This window comes from Odontesthes bonariensis, chromosome 19 (genome assembly GCF_027942865.1).
Source record: "Odontesthes bonariensis isolate fOdoBon6 chromosome 19, fOdoBon6.hap1, whole genome shotgun sequence".
Classification (NCBI taxonomy): Eukaryota; Metazoa; Chordata; class Actinopteri; order Atheriniformes; family Atherinopsidae; genus Odontesthes; species Odontesthes bonariensis.
Genome location: NC_134524.1, coordinates 33,474,197 through 33,487,692, shown reverse-complemented (window position 1 = coordinate 33,487,692; position 13,496 = coordinate 33,474,197). Strand labels below are relative to the sequence as shown.

Sequence of the window (13,496 nt, the reverse complement as noted above, 5' to 3'; positions counted from 1 at the left end):
GTTTCACCGCCTGAAAACATCTGCCGCAGTCCAGATGTTTCACCGCCTGAAAACATCTGCCGCACTCCAGATGTTTTACCGCCTGAAAACATCTGCCGCAGTCCAGATGTTTCACCGCCTGAAAACACCTGCCGCACTCCAGATGTTTCACCGCCTGAAAACATCTGCCGCACTCCAGATGTTTCACCGCCTGAAAACATCTGCCGCAGTCCAGATGTTTCACCGCCTGAAAACACCTGCTGCAGTCCAGATGTTTCACCGCCTGAAAACATCTGCCGCAGTCCAGATGTTTCACCGCCTGAAAACATCTGCCGCACTCCAGATGTTTCACCACCTGAAAACACCTGCTGCATGATGAGACAAGAAGACCCCGGACTGTTGAGCAGCCACAAAAGAATGGGATGTTCCAAAGATCCAGCTGCTGGTCTCCGCAGTACCCAGATGTTTATGGACCTGTCCCAACTTTTTGCTGCCATCACATTCAAGATGAGTTTATATTTATTTGAATGAAATGATCAAATTTCCCAAATTTGACTTCTGATATGTTTTCTGGTGTAAATCATTGCATCCAGTTGTTTTCCCAGAGTTGTGGTGTAATTAAACTTAGCATTAAGATAAATAAAGATTCTGCAGTTTGGACTCTTCCTCCCGTTACACTTCCCCACACTGTCCCACCTGTCATCACCACTCTGCTCCAATGCTCTTCCTGCCTGAATCAGTCTGATCTCTATCCCTTTCACTTCAATGGGAAAAGGGACCCAGCAGGAAGAAGAGAGGCACAGCATGAAAAGTACAAAGATTCAACTCAAGGGCTGTAGAACATTCATTTTGTTGTTATTTGTCAGAAAGCACTTTTACAACATTAAGATATCCGTTTATTAGAAAACAGATTGTTAATGGTGAACATCTACAGGTTGGAAAAGTTTTCATTTTAAAAGCAAACTTTAGTCGACAGGGTTATTTTTCTCGTGCCTTTCACTGAATCTGGACAACATGTTCTTTTCTGGTCGGCAGAAAGACAAACACACCAAGTCCGTGACATTAGATCCCAGCAGCTGAAAGAAGATGACGACACGCTGCGCTGAGCCGGATTCTGGGGCAAAGGGCAGCAGAACGACCTGGGCCTGCTGCTGCAGTTGCACACATGCTCCACCGGTGGGTGCTAAAGTCTTTCATTAGGTGGGCCCTTTTTAATCAGATGCCAGCATGTGATTTACTCCCAAAGCACTTTCTACAGAGGTCTGTCCTTCAGTGTGCAAACACTCCGGATCCTCTGTGATGTCCAGTGTGAGGATCAGCTGCTGAACCAGAGTGAAGGCAGAAACCAGCCAACAAACAGTGGCACTGGGAACTTCCACCCAAAGATGCAAAGTTTGAGATTTATTGGGTGTAGCCCAACTGTGACAGTTCCTGCCGTCACTTCAGCTGCATCCGAACCTCAGAAGACAAGCATCTGGTGAGGGTCCCGGTGCCGTCCCAGCACTGTTGCAGGAGGAGTCAGTGTCAGGTGTCTGGGACCTGCAGAACCTCTCTGATCAGTGTGCTGGAACAGGAACCTTCAACGGTTACAGATTTATTGTTGAAGCATTTTACCACCAGGTTTATTTGGTCTGCAGTGACTGTGCCCCCCTCATTGAGACACACAGGACCCCAGGTGTTGTTTAACACTGCGCAGAACAAAGCTTCCCCTGGGCCTTTCTGATGAGAAGCACAGAACTGGGGCTGTATTTAGCACGGATGAGCTGCCCTCTCATCATGGGGTCAGAGAGCAGGGTTAATGGCATGATGGAGGCAGCTGGAGGCAGCTGGAGGCAGCTGGAGGCTACTGCGCCGGGTTGCAGCGGTGGCTCTTGTAGGTGCCCAGGTGGCGGAAGCTGCGGCCACACTGCTGGCAGCAGTAGGGCGTGGCCCCGCTGTGGATCCTCTGGTGGGTGTACAGGTTGCCCAGCTCTTTGAAGCGCCGGCCACACTGGGGGCAGGCGTACGGGCTCTCCCCTGTGTGCACCCGCTGGTGTCTTTTGAGTCCGGACAGCACTGAGAAGCCTTTGCCACACTGCGGGCAGGGGAAGGGGCTCTGGGCCCCGCTGTGGATCAGCCGGTGGCTCTTTAGGCGGGCCGCATGGCGGAACCTTTCCCCGCACTCTGGGCACATGAAGGGCTTCTCTCCCGTGTGGATGCGCTGGTGCTGCCGCAGGTTGCCCAGGTAGTTAAAGTGGCGGCCACAATCCCCACATTTATACCCCCCTTCAATCTTAATCTCTTTTTTCTCCGGGCCCTCTCCCCGACCCACACCGGACCCTGGTCCGGGACCGCCTTCATTCCGGCCCCGCACGGCCCTCCTGGAATCCCCGCCCCCGTCTCCCACGCTGGGTGCTGCAGAGGTGGACTGCAGGGCTTTGAGAGCGTGGGCATCGTCAGAGTCTGGGTGGATCAGCTTCATGTGCTCCTCCAGGAACACGGAGTCCGGGCAGAAGGTTCCACACAGGGAGCAGATGTAGGTGAGGCTGCCGAACGGCTGCCCTGAAACAACAAAGGCCCAGCGTCAGTCAAGACAGTTTCACACAGAAGGAGAAGTCAAAGCTGTGCTGCGTATGAGCAGCCAGGAGCATGTGACACTTTCTGTTCACAGGAAGGAGACACCATAGATATGTATAGAATGGCTAGATGTCTCGTCCGCGTTGCTGGGCAACGGAGTGGAACGTCCGCAGATGGCCGCCATCTTACCACAGGCAGCTCTCTCGTTGTGTTGATGGTGAAACATTCAAACATTCAAGACATAACTTGCTTAATTCTCAAACGTTTAGGTTATTATAAACATCAAAGTAGTAAGCTAATTATCACACTACAGACGAAGTCCATATTGTGTATTTAATTACACATTGTATGAACATAGTCTGACCATAAATAGATAAGATATTGCACAGTAGTGACGTGAATTATTGCACAGATGCCCGAATAAATAAAATATGGCACAGGGTCTTTTAGTATGTAAAATAGTGTAAAATGGGGGAGATTTCTGCGAGATAAGAGTAATAGCGTCAGAGCAGATCACTTAGCGTAACTATGGTTACCTCAGGTTTGACTGTCTCCCGGACATCTCACCCTGTGGTAAGATGGCCGACTTGTGCGGACGTTCTAAACTCAGACGTAACACATCTATGGGAGACACTGGCTGCTCAGTAACTGTCAGCACAGCTCAGTGGAAGCACAGCATTCTGTCATGACCTGCACTCCCAACCACACGGGGGCGCTCCACTCTACCATCAGAACAGCTGCTGTGAGCAGGCTAGCCCAGACATGAGTGGGGGAGGGGCAGGATGCACCCTGCACAGCTCAACATCAACCTGGGAAGTAGTGATGGAATGCTCGACATAATGTCTGACAGTGTCCGTTCTGCTGTGAGGTAGAGAGTAGAATGCTGGATTAACAGCTGTGTTACAGGGTCCAAGGCTCACCAACAGAGGGAAGGAGTGGATGATGAGACTCCTCCTCCAACTGAAGACCAGACCATTTCACATTTAGGCCAACATACATCAGCCCTGCTGTTCAGTTCAGTGGCTGAGAGGCCGTGCAGTTCTGAAACATTTCACATTTAGGCCAACATACACGTATTTAAGTAGAATGTCCCGCACCTGCCTCAGGTGTGTCTGTGTTGCCCCCCAGGGGACTCCCCTCCTCCCCTGGAGAACTCTGGGGCTCCATGGAGAACTCTGAGGGCTGGACGCGTGAGAGCGAAGCCTGAATCTGCTCCAGTCCCGTCCCATCCCTCCGGGGTGACTCGTCTTCGTCCTTACTGTCCTTCATCTCACTGGGCTGGGTGTTCCCACCGTCAGGCTCCTTCAGGCCTACAGGCGGAGGAGGGAAAAGCATGGTTACATGTAGTGCTGGGCGGTATACTGGTTCACACCGAATACCGGTTTATAATTTCATTATGATATGAATTTTTAATATACCGCCATACCGGTGTATTTGATTACACAACGGGGGGAACGCTGTGTCGCACGACATTGTTTGAGACGGGACCCTTTTCAGTGTTGCGCTTCTAAACACGCATGTTTACTGTCTATTTTTAACGCTATTTAAAAAATACTCGTATTCGTTAAGCTGCATTTCCTTTCCCTGCTCCCTCCGTCTCTCTGTCAGCCTACTCACACACACACACACTCACACACACACACACACACACACACAGCCCCTCCCCTCCGTGCACACCGCGTGTGTCTCCATCAGCGAGATCATCCCTGGAAGCTTGCTAGCTTCAGCGTCGCGTTAGATTAGCTCCCATTAAAAAGTCCTATAAAAATATTTTATATTTTTAATACAATGTTGTCCCGTCCCGTCCCATAGCAAACACGCGATTACTCCTTCTTTATAAAGTTAACTAGTCGCAAGTTTGCCGTAAAAAAAAAAATGTAGTTGGGTTGTCGAGGTCAAAACACTAGCAGCTGTGAATCAAATAAATTAGTTTTTTTAAACTCTTACACTGAATGTTTGCTGCTTCAATCCAGATGAGTATTGAAAAATATTTTTCGCGATTGAAAAAGAGACGTGCGTGTTGAGGATGAGGACCAGCCTGAAACAGTCCGACCAGTGTAATTAGCTATGTTATTCATTTGTTTACAATGAAGATGTGAATATTAAAGCTGCAGTCTGCAGGATTTGTTGTTGTCATACGTAAAGTCCTACTTTTTGGCATTTTAAGAGTTTACATGATCTATCAGAACGCTTGAAGTTGAAAACGGTGACCTCCGTAGTAGCAAAATGCAAGAAATGCTTATTTTTTAACCGAAAAATAAAAAGTTATTCAACTTCCTGTCCCGCCCCATCAAAACACATGAGAACTCGTGCACGTAGACGTGCACGCCAGATGCGCTTACACGACTCCTCATTCATCAACTCACCTGTCATTTGCGATCATGGAAGACACAGTAAGTAGACTAGCCCGTAATGAAGTTCAATAGTCCAGATAAATAAGCGTGGGGACGAGCCTACCTTGTATCGCGCGTGCACAATCGGTGATTGACAGGCAGCAGAGCCCAGATCGTAACCTGATTGTTACCTTTTACCGGTCCGGTCTGCAATTTTGTAAACAAACCTGCTGGCTTTGGAGGGACCTAGCGGGACATATAGGGGACCTAGAGAACTCTTTTTTTTTTGTATTGGGGTATTTAATGTACTACTTTCAGAATCCCCGGACAGTTCCAGGCATTATGCTTGAAAAAGAGTTGCAGACTGCCGCTTTAATACAATAAAGTTCTGTGTGACCAATTATTAACAAAGGAATTATTTTGAAGAATTTTTATTTTAATTTTTAATTCTGTTCTCAATCTGTAGAAAATGCTGTGAACACCTAATTATGCTTGAAAAAAAAAATACCGTGATATACCGTGAAACCGTGATACTGTGAAAAAATACCGTGATATGTATTTTTGGTCATACCGCCCAGCACTAGTTACATGTACAGCTCAGTTAACCCACGGTGAGAGTTGGACCTGGATATTTAAATGTCCCTGTGCAGGTATGTGTGAACAGGAGGGGATGAGAAAACATTCCTCTCTGTGGGAGAGCACGGCCCCTGAAAGCACAGCTGAATTCACTGAGGGTACTCTGATGGGGATTCTGTCAGCGCTTAGAAAATGAAAACATCCCTGGAGAATGTTTTTGGCTCCCCGTACAGTCACAGTACAGGATGGAAGGCCACTGCTGAAGAAGCTAGCAACCGCCTGAAGCCTGGACATGCACAGAGGACTGGCCATCCGTCATCTGTTTGCATGCTGCCAACACACAGGGTAGAGTTATGTTGCAGGGCCCAAAAACAAGATGGCTGCATACCGTGATATATCTGATGAACAAACATGCTCACAAAAAGATGTCCTGGTTTATCTGGAAAACATCCGAATGTGTTTATTTATTTAAATAATATGTTTTTCTCTACAGTGATGCAATTTATATGCATGATGTTTCTATACGTTTCTTTGTACATTTATACTTTTACATATATTTTTTTCCTTCCCCTGGTTAATGAAAAAAAAAAGAAAAGCAGCAGAGGCTGCTGGGAGCAGAGGGCACTCATGCTGCGTCTTTGTGGGAGGTGTGGAGGAACACTTTGATGTCACGGTCTGCCACCGCCGAAACAGACGCGTCAACTGTAACTCCAGCTTCAGTGTTTCCCGCAGGAAATTGCTTAGTCAAGGTGGTGAGTCGTCGGCCAGGACCAGGGGTTTTGCGCGGATAGCGTTCCGTCGGGTGGCAGTGGCAGGGGGGGTTACTTGGAATGGGACGGGGGCTGTTAGAGCAATAACGAAGCATTTCGTAACACTTTGTAACACTTTTTTATTTACATTATTAACTATTTACATTAACAACCAGTAGGTGTCGCAATTCAATGTTATCAATGCTGTCTTTTAATGTCTGAGCCTGGCAAAGCATTATTACTTTAGTTTAAAAAAAAAATAAAAATTTTTTTTTTTTTGGGGGGGGGGAACGTTGGCAAGGCGGCAGTGCGAGTTTGCTAAGGCGGCCGCCTTAACTATAATGCGCTGCGGGAAACACTGAGCTTTATGGCATTGAGAGTGAACATTTAACAGTGTTCCATCATAACCCTGTCTTATCTGAACATTTTTTGATGGCTGTGTTCGAAACCGCATACTTCTCCTACTTCTCCTACTACTCATACTAACTTTTTGAGTTAGTATGCGAATTTGAGTAAGCGAGAAGTTCCTGGATGCATACTAGATTCTCCGAAATGTTAGGTATGCATCATGAGGTTACTTGTCATACTCAAACTACCCAAGATGCAACGTAACGTGACGTCGCCGATCGTCATTTCCTGTCAAAATGGCAGTTTCAAGCTAGCTACAACGAGGGTAGGTTCACTTCCTGTTTTCAAAACAAAAGCACCAATTGTATGGTAATGGCCTTCCCTATGATAAAAGGCAACGGGTATTTTATTTTGTGAAAATAACCGGAAGTGCGTTGCTCACTGCGGCTAGCTTTACCGCCGAATTCATCGGAACAAAATTGTAAATAGCCGGTATTTTGTCAGATTTTCAACACGTTGGGAATCTAAACGACTACTTTCTCACCTGAAAATGTTTCAAATGTTGCTAAAGTTTACAGAGTTTAGAGCTTAAGAGAAATCAGCTTCAGGCCGGCTGATTTCGGCTCGGGCAGGAGCGCAATGCATCGTGGGTAAACGCTCTGCATACTGTCTGATCGATGAGTATGCAGTATGGAAGTCTGTAGTTTGCAAGTATGTAGTATGCGGTTTCGAACACAGCCAATGACTATCCTTTGAATGGTGTTACAGTGCCCCCCCCTTCTGTCCTCTCAAACCCCAGCTGGTAGAGGCGGATGGCCACCCTTCCTGGTTCTGGTTCTGCCAGAGGTTTCTTCCTGTTCAAAGGGAGTCGTTTCTCTCCACAGTCGCCTCAGGCACGCTCAGGACGGGAGATTGGACTGAAGACAAGTTTCTGTTGGTTTCCTTAGCTCGGCTACTTTTTCAAATTGGCTCTATATGAATTGGACTAATATGGAATTTATGAATAGGGTTTTTAATGGCTTATGATTGTATTGCAATGAACTGGATTCCAACTGGAACTGGACTGCATCTTTGAAGTGTCTTGAGATGACATTTGTTGTAATTTGGTGCCTAATAAATAAAACTGAACTGAGTTGAATTAAAGAGTCGGGGCGTTAAACTGCAGGCTGGACCTTTCACCCATTAAAAAACATTTGACCCGTTAAGAGTCAAACGATGATGATGGAGGATGGTAGAATAGATACACGTTTATCTTATCACATTTATTATTATCATATTTCAGTGTTTCCCACAGATGTGAGGGCAATGTGTGGTGGTGGGCCGGGGGGGGGCGGTTGGTTGGGTGTAAAAAATTTAAATTCTTCAAAAATAATTCCTTCGTTAATAATTGGTCACACAAAACTTTATTGTATTAACCCTTAAGAACCCAGACCCATTTCTACTTAAATTAAAATTAAGGGTTATAACAGACTAAATAGACCACATAGAACCCATTTCAGAATTTTTTTCCAAAATACCACCCCCCCACTGTCAGAGATCTGTAATGTGACATATATGTCACATTGGGAGTTAAGAACCTGGATAATTTCTCCATCAAGGAAAATTATGGGGGACGTAATTGGGCTTATCTGCAGATTTTCACATCTTCATTGTAAACAAATGAATAACATAGCTAATTACACTGGTCGGACTGTTCAGCTGTTTCAGACTGATACCTCCGGTTCAGGCTGCTCCTCATCCTCAACACGCACGTCTCTCTTTCAATCGCGGAAAATATTTTTCAATACTCATCTGGATTGAAGCAGCAAACATTCAGTGTAAGAGTTTAAAAAAGCCCACCCCGCACACGTGTGCCGCCCACCCCGCACACGTGTGATGCCCACCCCCCACACGTGATGCCCACCCCGCACATGTGTGATGCCCACCCCGCACACGTGTGATGCCCACCCCCCACACGTGATGCCCACCCCGCACATGTGTGCCGCCCACCCCGCACACGTGTGATGCCCACCCCGCACACGTGTGCCGCCCACCCCGCACACGTGTGATGCCCACCCCGCACACGTGTGAAGCCCACCCCGCACGTGATGCCCACCCTGCACACGTGTGATGCCCACCCCGCACACGTGTGATGCCCACCCCGCACACGTGTGATGCCCACCCCCCACACGTGATGCCCACCCCGCACGTGTGTGATGCCCACCCCGCACATGTGTGATGCCCACCCCCCACACGTGATGCCCACCCCGCACGTGTGTGATGCCCACCCCCCACATGTGTGATGCCCACCCCCCACACGTGTGATGCCCACCCCGCACACGTGTGAAGCCCACCCCGCACACGTGTGATGCCCACCCCCCACACGTGATGCCCACCCCGCACATGTGTGATGCCCACCCCCACACGTGATGCCCACCCCGCACATGTGTGAAGCCCACCCCGCACGTGATGCCCACCCCCCACACGTGATGCCCACCCCCCACACGTGATGCCCACCCCGCACATGTGTGATGCCCACCCCGCACACGTGTGCCGCCCACCCCGCACACGTGTGATGCCCACCCCCCACACGTGATGCCCACCCCGCACATGTGTGATGCCCACCCCCACACGTGATGACCACCCCGCACGTGATGCCCACCCCCCACACGTGATGCCCACCCCCCACACGTGATGCCCACCCCGCACATGTGTGATGCCCACCCCGCACACGTGTGCCGCCCACCCCGCACACGTGTGATGCCCACCCCGCACACGTGTGAAGCCCACCCCGCACGTGATGCCCACCCCGCACATGTGTGATGCCCACCCCCCACACGTGATGCCCACCCCGCACGTGTGTGATGCCCACCCCGCACATGTGTGATGCCCACCCCCCACACGTGATGCCCACCCCGCACGTGTGTGATGCCCACCCCCCACATGTGTGATGCCCACCCCGCACACGTGTGAAGCCCACCCCGCACACGTGTGATGCCCACCCCGCACATGTGTGATGCCCACCCCCACACGTGATGCCCACCCCGCACATGTGTGAAGCCCACCCCGCACGTGATGCCCACCCCCCACACGTGATGCCCACCCCCCACACGTGATGCCCACCCCGCACATGTGTGCCGTCCACCCCGCACACGTGTGATGCCCACCCCGCACGTGTGTGATGCCCACCCCCCACACGTGATGCCCACCCCGCACATGTGTGATGCCCACCCCGCACACGTGTGATGCCCACCCCCCACACGTGATGCCCACCCCGCACATGTGTGCCGCCCACCCCGCACACGTGTGATGCCCACCCCGCACACGTGTGAAGCCCACCCCGCACGTGATGCCCACCCTGCACACGTGTGATGCCCACCCCGCACATGTGATGCCCACCCCGCACATGTGTGATGCCCACCCCCCACACGTGATGCCCACCCCGCACGTGTGTGATGCCCACCCCGCACATGTGTGATGCCCACCCCCCACACGTGATGCCCAACCCGCACGTGTGTGATGCCCACCCCCCACATGTGTGATGCCCACCCCGCACACGTGATGCCCACCCCGCACATGTGTGAAGCCCACCCCGCACGTGATGCCCACCCCCCACACGTGATGCCCACCCCGCACACATGTGATGCCCACCCCGCACACGTGTGATGCCCACCCCGCACACGTGTGATGCCCACCCCCCACGTGTGTGATGCCCACCCCGCACATGTGTGAAGCCCACCCCGCACGTGATGCCCACCCCCCACACGTGATGCCCACCCCGCACATGTGTGATGCCCACCCCGCACACGTGTGATGCCCACCCCCCACACGTGTGATGCCCACCCCGCACACGTGTGATGCCCACCCCCCACGTGTGTGATGCCCACCCCGCACACGTGTGATGCCCACCCCCCACACGTGATGCCCACCCCGCACATGTGTGATGCCCACCCCGCACACGTGATGCCCACCCCGCACACGTGTGATGCCCACCCCCCACACGTGATGCCCACCCCGCACGTGTGTGATGCCCACCCCGCACATGTGTGATGCCCACCCCCCACACGTGATGTCCACCCCCCACATGTGTGATGCCCACCCCGCACACGTGTGATGCCCACCCCGCACATGTGATGCCCACCCCCCACACGTGATGCCCACCCCGCACATGTGTGAAGCCCACCCCGCACGTGATGCCCACCCCCCACACGTGATGCCCACCCTGCACGTGATGCCCACCCCGCACATGTGTGATGCCCACCCCGCACACGTGGGATGCCTACCCCCCACACGTGATGCCCACCCCGCACATGTGTGCCGCCCACCCCGCACACGTGTGATGCCCACCCCGCACGTGATGCCCACCCCGCACACGTGTGATGCCCACCCCGCACATGTGTGATGCCCACCCCCCACACGTGATGCCCACCCCGCACGTGTGTGATGCCCACCCCGCACGTGTGTGATGCCCACCCCCCACACGTGTGATGCCCACCCCGCACACGTGTGAAGCCCACCCCGCACATGTGTGATGCCCACCCCCCACACGTGATGCCCACCCCGCATATGTGTGATGCCCACCCCCCACACGTGATGCCCACCCCGCACATGTGTGATGCCCACCCCGCACATGTGTGATGCCCACCCCGCACATGTGTGAAGCCCACCCCGCACGTGATGCCCACCCCGCACACGTGATGCCCACCCCGCACATGTGTGAAGCCCACCCCGCACGTGATGCCCACCCCGCACATGTGTGAAGCCCACCCCGCACGTGATGCCCACCCCCCACACGTGTGATGCCCACCCCGCACATGTGTGAAGCCCACCCCGCACGTGATGCCCACCCCGCACACGTGATGCCCACCCCGCACATGTGTGAAGCCCACCCCGCACGTGATGCCCACCCCGCACATGTGTGATGCCCACCCCGCACACGTGATGCCCACCCCGCACACGTGTGATGCCCACCTCGCACATGTGATGCCCACCCCCACATGTGTGATGCCCACCCCGCACATGTGTGATGCCCACCCCGCACATGTGATGCCCACCCCGCACGTGTGTGATGCCCACCCCCACATGTGATGCCCACCCCCACATGTGTGATGCCCACCCCCACATGTGTGATGCCCACCCCGCACATGTGTGCCGTCCACCCCCACATGTGTGATGCCCACCCCGCACATGTGATGCCCACCCCGCACATGTGTGAAGCCCACCCCGCACATGAGTGCTGTCAGGTGGAGCAACAGGGTCTGCAGAACCAAACCGTACAGGCCAGGTCACTTCATGGTCACCTAAAGGCTCCAAAAGTGGAGTAGCACGTCTTAAACTCAGTGTGTGTTAACACTGAGCGCTGAAGCTGTTGTTTAGAAGGTCACGTGTGTGAGGTGAGGTGAGGTGAGGTCAGTTTACTGTGGCTCAAAAGATCTTATCAACCTAAAGCAAAATGAAGGAAGAAGCTGTATTACATGTGGAAAAGCTGCAGTATGGATTACTCCCGATCAGCTTGATCAACTCAGTGGAAACTTTTGGTTGTAAACTGCTGTGTTGCTTTCAGCTGAAGCCCACGGAATTGGATATTTGCAGGTTTTATTTCCCATCACTGCACTGTCCCTCTTTTAGTGACAGATCCCAGTAACCTGCGCTGACATGAACGACTGTGTGGCTTTACCTTTCAGTTCTGATGAATACTCCATTGGTGTTATCCACTCGTAGTCATACATCCGTTTGCTCCCAGATGGGAGCAAGCTGAATATGTCATCCGCGGCGGCCTCCGCGTCTCCATGAGCAGGCCCGCAGCCGGCCATCCCGCTGTCCGGCCACAGGTGCAGAGAATGCGGCTCTGCTGCATCTCTGTCAGCGCTGCTGTGGCTCATCTGCTCTCCGTCCATTTCAACACAACCTTTGGAATTCTTATCTTTCATAAGATAGTGACAAATTGCATCTATATTCTCCTTCTTCACACCAGGAATGACAGTTTTAGCTCTCCTGGGTTCGGCGTCGTTGTGCTTGGGTCCGGAACTGAAGTCCTGCTTCTTCATCCCAGCCTCCGGTGGCTCCGCGGTCGCTAAGCCGGGGAAAGAATCTCCACCATCCTTCTGAACTGTGTGGAGCCTGGCCTTTAACACCTCAATTTCCTCCGTTTTCTCCCGCAGTTCCATCCTGAGGACTCGTATCCGGAGGCTGACCATCTTGCGGATGTCAGACAGCGCTGTCTCCAGCACGACCGTGATGTTCCTGCCGAGGTGGTCCGTGATGTCGCTGACCGAGCACAGCAGCTCTTCGTCGGGTTCCAGCTCTAGGAAATCATCGCCAGCTCGACTTGCTGACCTGGGAAGTTCCATGAAGAGTTCCGAGGACAGTCTCGTTTCAGCGAAACTGCGGTTTCTTTTGCGACTCATAACCCAGTTTGATTAGCTAGCTGGAAGCTAACCGGGGAGCTAATGTTTAGACGATGCTGAGACGCTGAAAGGAAAGGAGGGACACCGGAAGTGACATAACCTTCAAAACAAAAGTACTTTTGTTTCAAACAAACGCGTCGACGTCTGTTAAGCAGTCCGACTTTTACTTAGAATCTGCATCTCTCTGCATCACCTGTCAGAGCCCTCTGAGTCCACGGCAGCAAACTGTTCACTCATCATTCCTGTTGAAAGGCAAAACAATATTATAGTTTTATTTTGACATGAAGCAGATAACATTTTACACATGTTACCAGCAGAAATAGGTATTTAAATGGGAATAAAAGCAAATAGTAAGAGTTTTAAGAGTAATACATAATAACAAATAGTTCTAAACAATAGTAAGTCAAAAGACTGAAGTATGCTTGCTAACAGCACTGCAGTCAAACCAGCCCTTACTGTTTTCCTGTTACCTTTCCAGAAAACTTGAAAATATTTTTTATGGAAATATGATTAGTTTGGAACTCAAATAAAAAAAAAGTTAATTCAACAGACTGAAGTCCAAAATAAAA

The 13,496-nt window shown here is 51.7% G+C and overlaps 1 protein-coding gene across 1 annotated transcript; it reads right to left on the bottom strand.

Moving 5' to 3' along the window:
- Positions 1-339: 339 nt before the first annotated feature.
- Positions 340-12,995, bottom strand: znf16l (zinc finger protein 16 like). Its single transcript, XM_075451420.1, has 3 exons — positions 12,198-12,995; positions 3,633-3,845; positions 340-2,520 (listed from the first exon to the last, which is right to left on the bottom strand). The coding sequence occupies exons 1-3, from the start codon at positions 12,925-12,927 to the stop codon at positions 1,823-1,825; spliced, it is 1,641 nt and encodes a 546-aa protein (XP_075307535.1). The 5' UTR covers positions 12,928-12,995; the 3' UTR covers positions 340-1,822.
- Between the last annotated feature and the right edge of the window lie 501 nt (positions 12,996-13,496).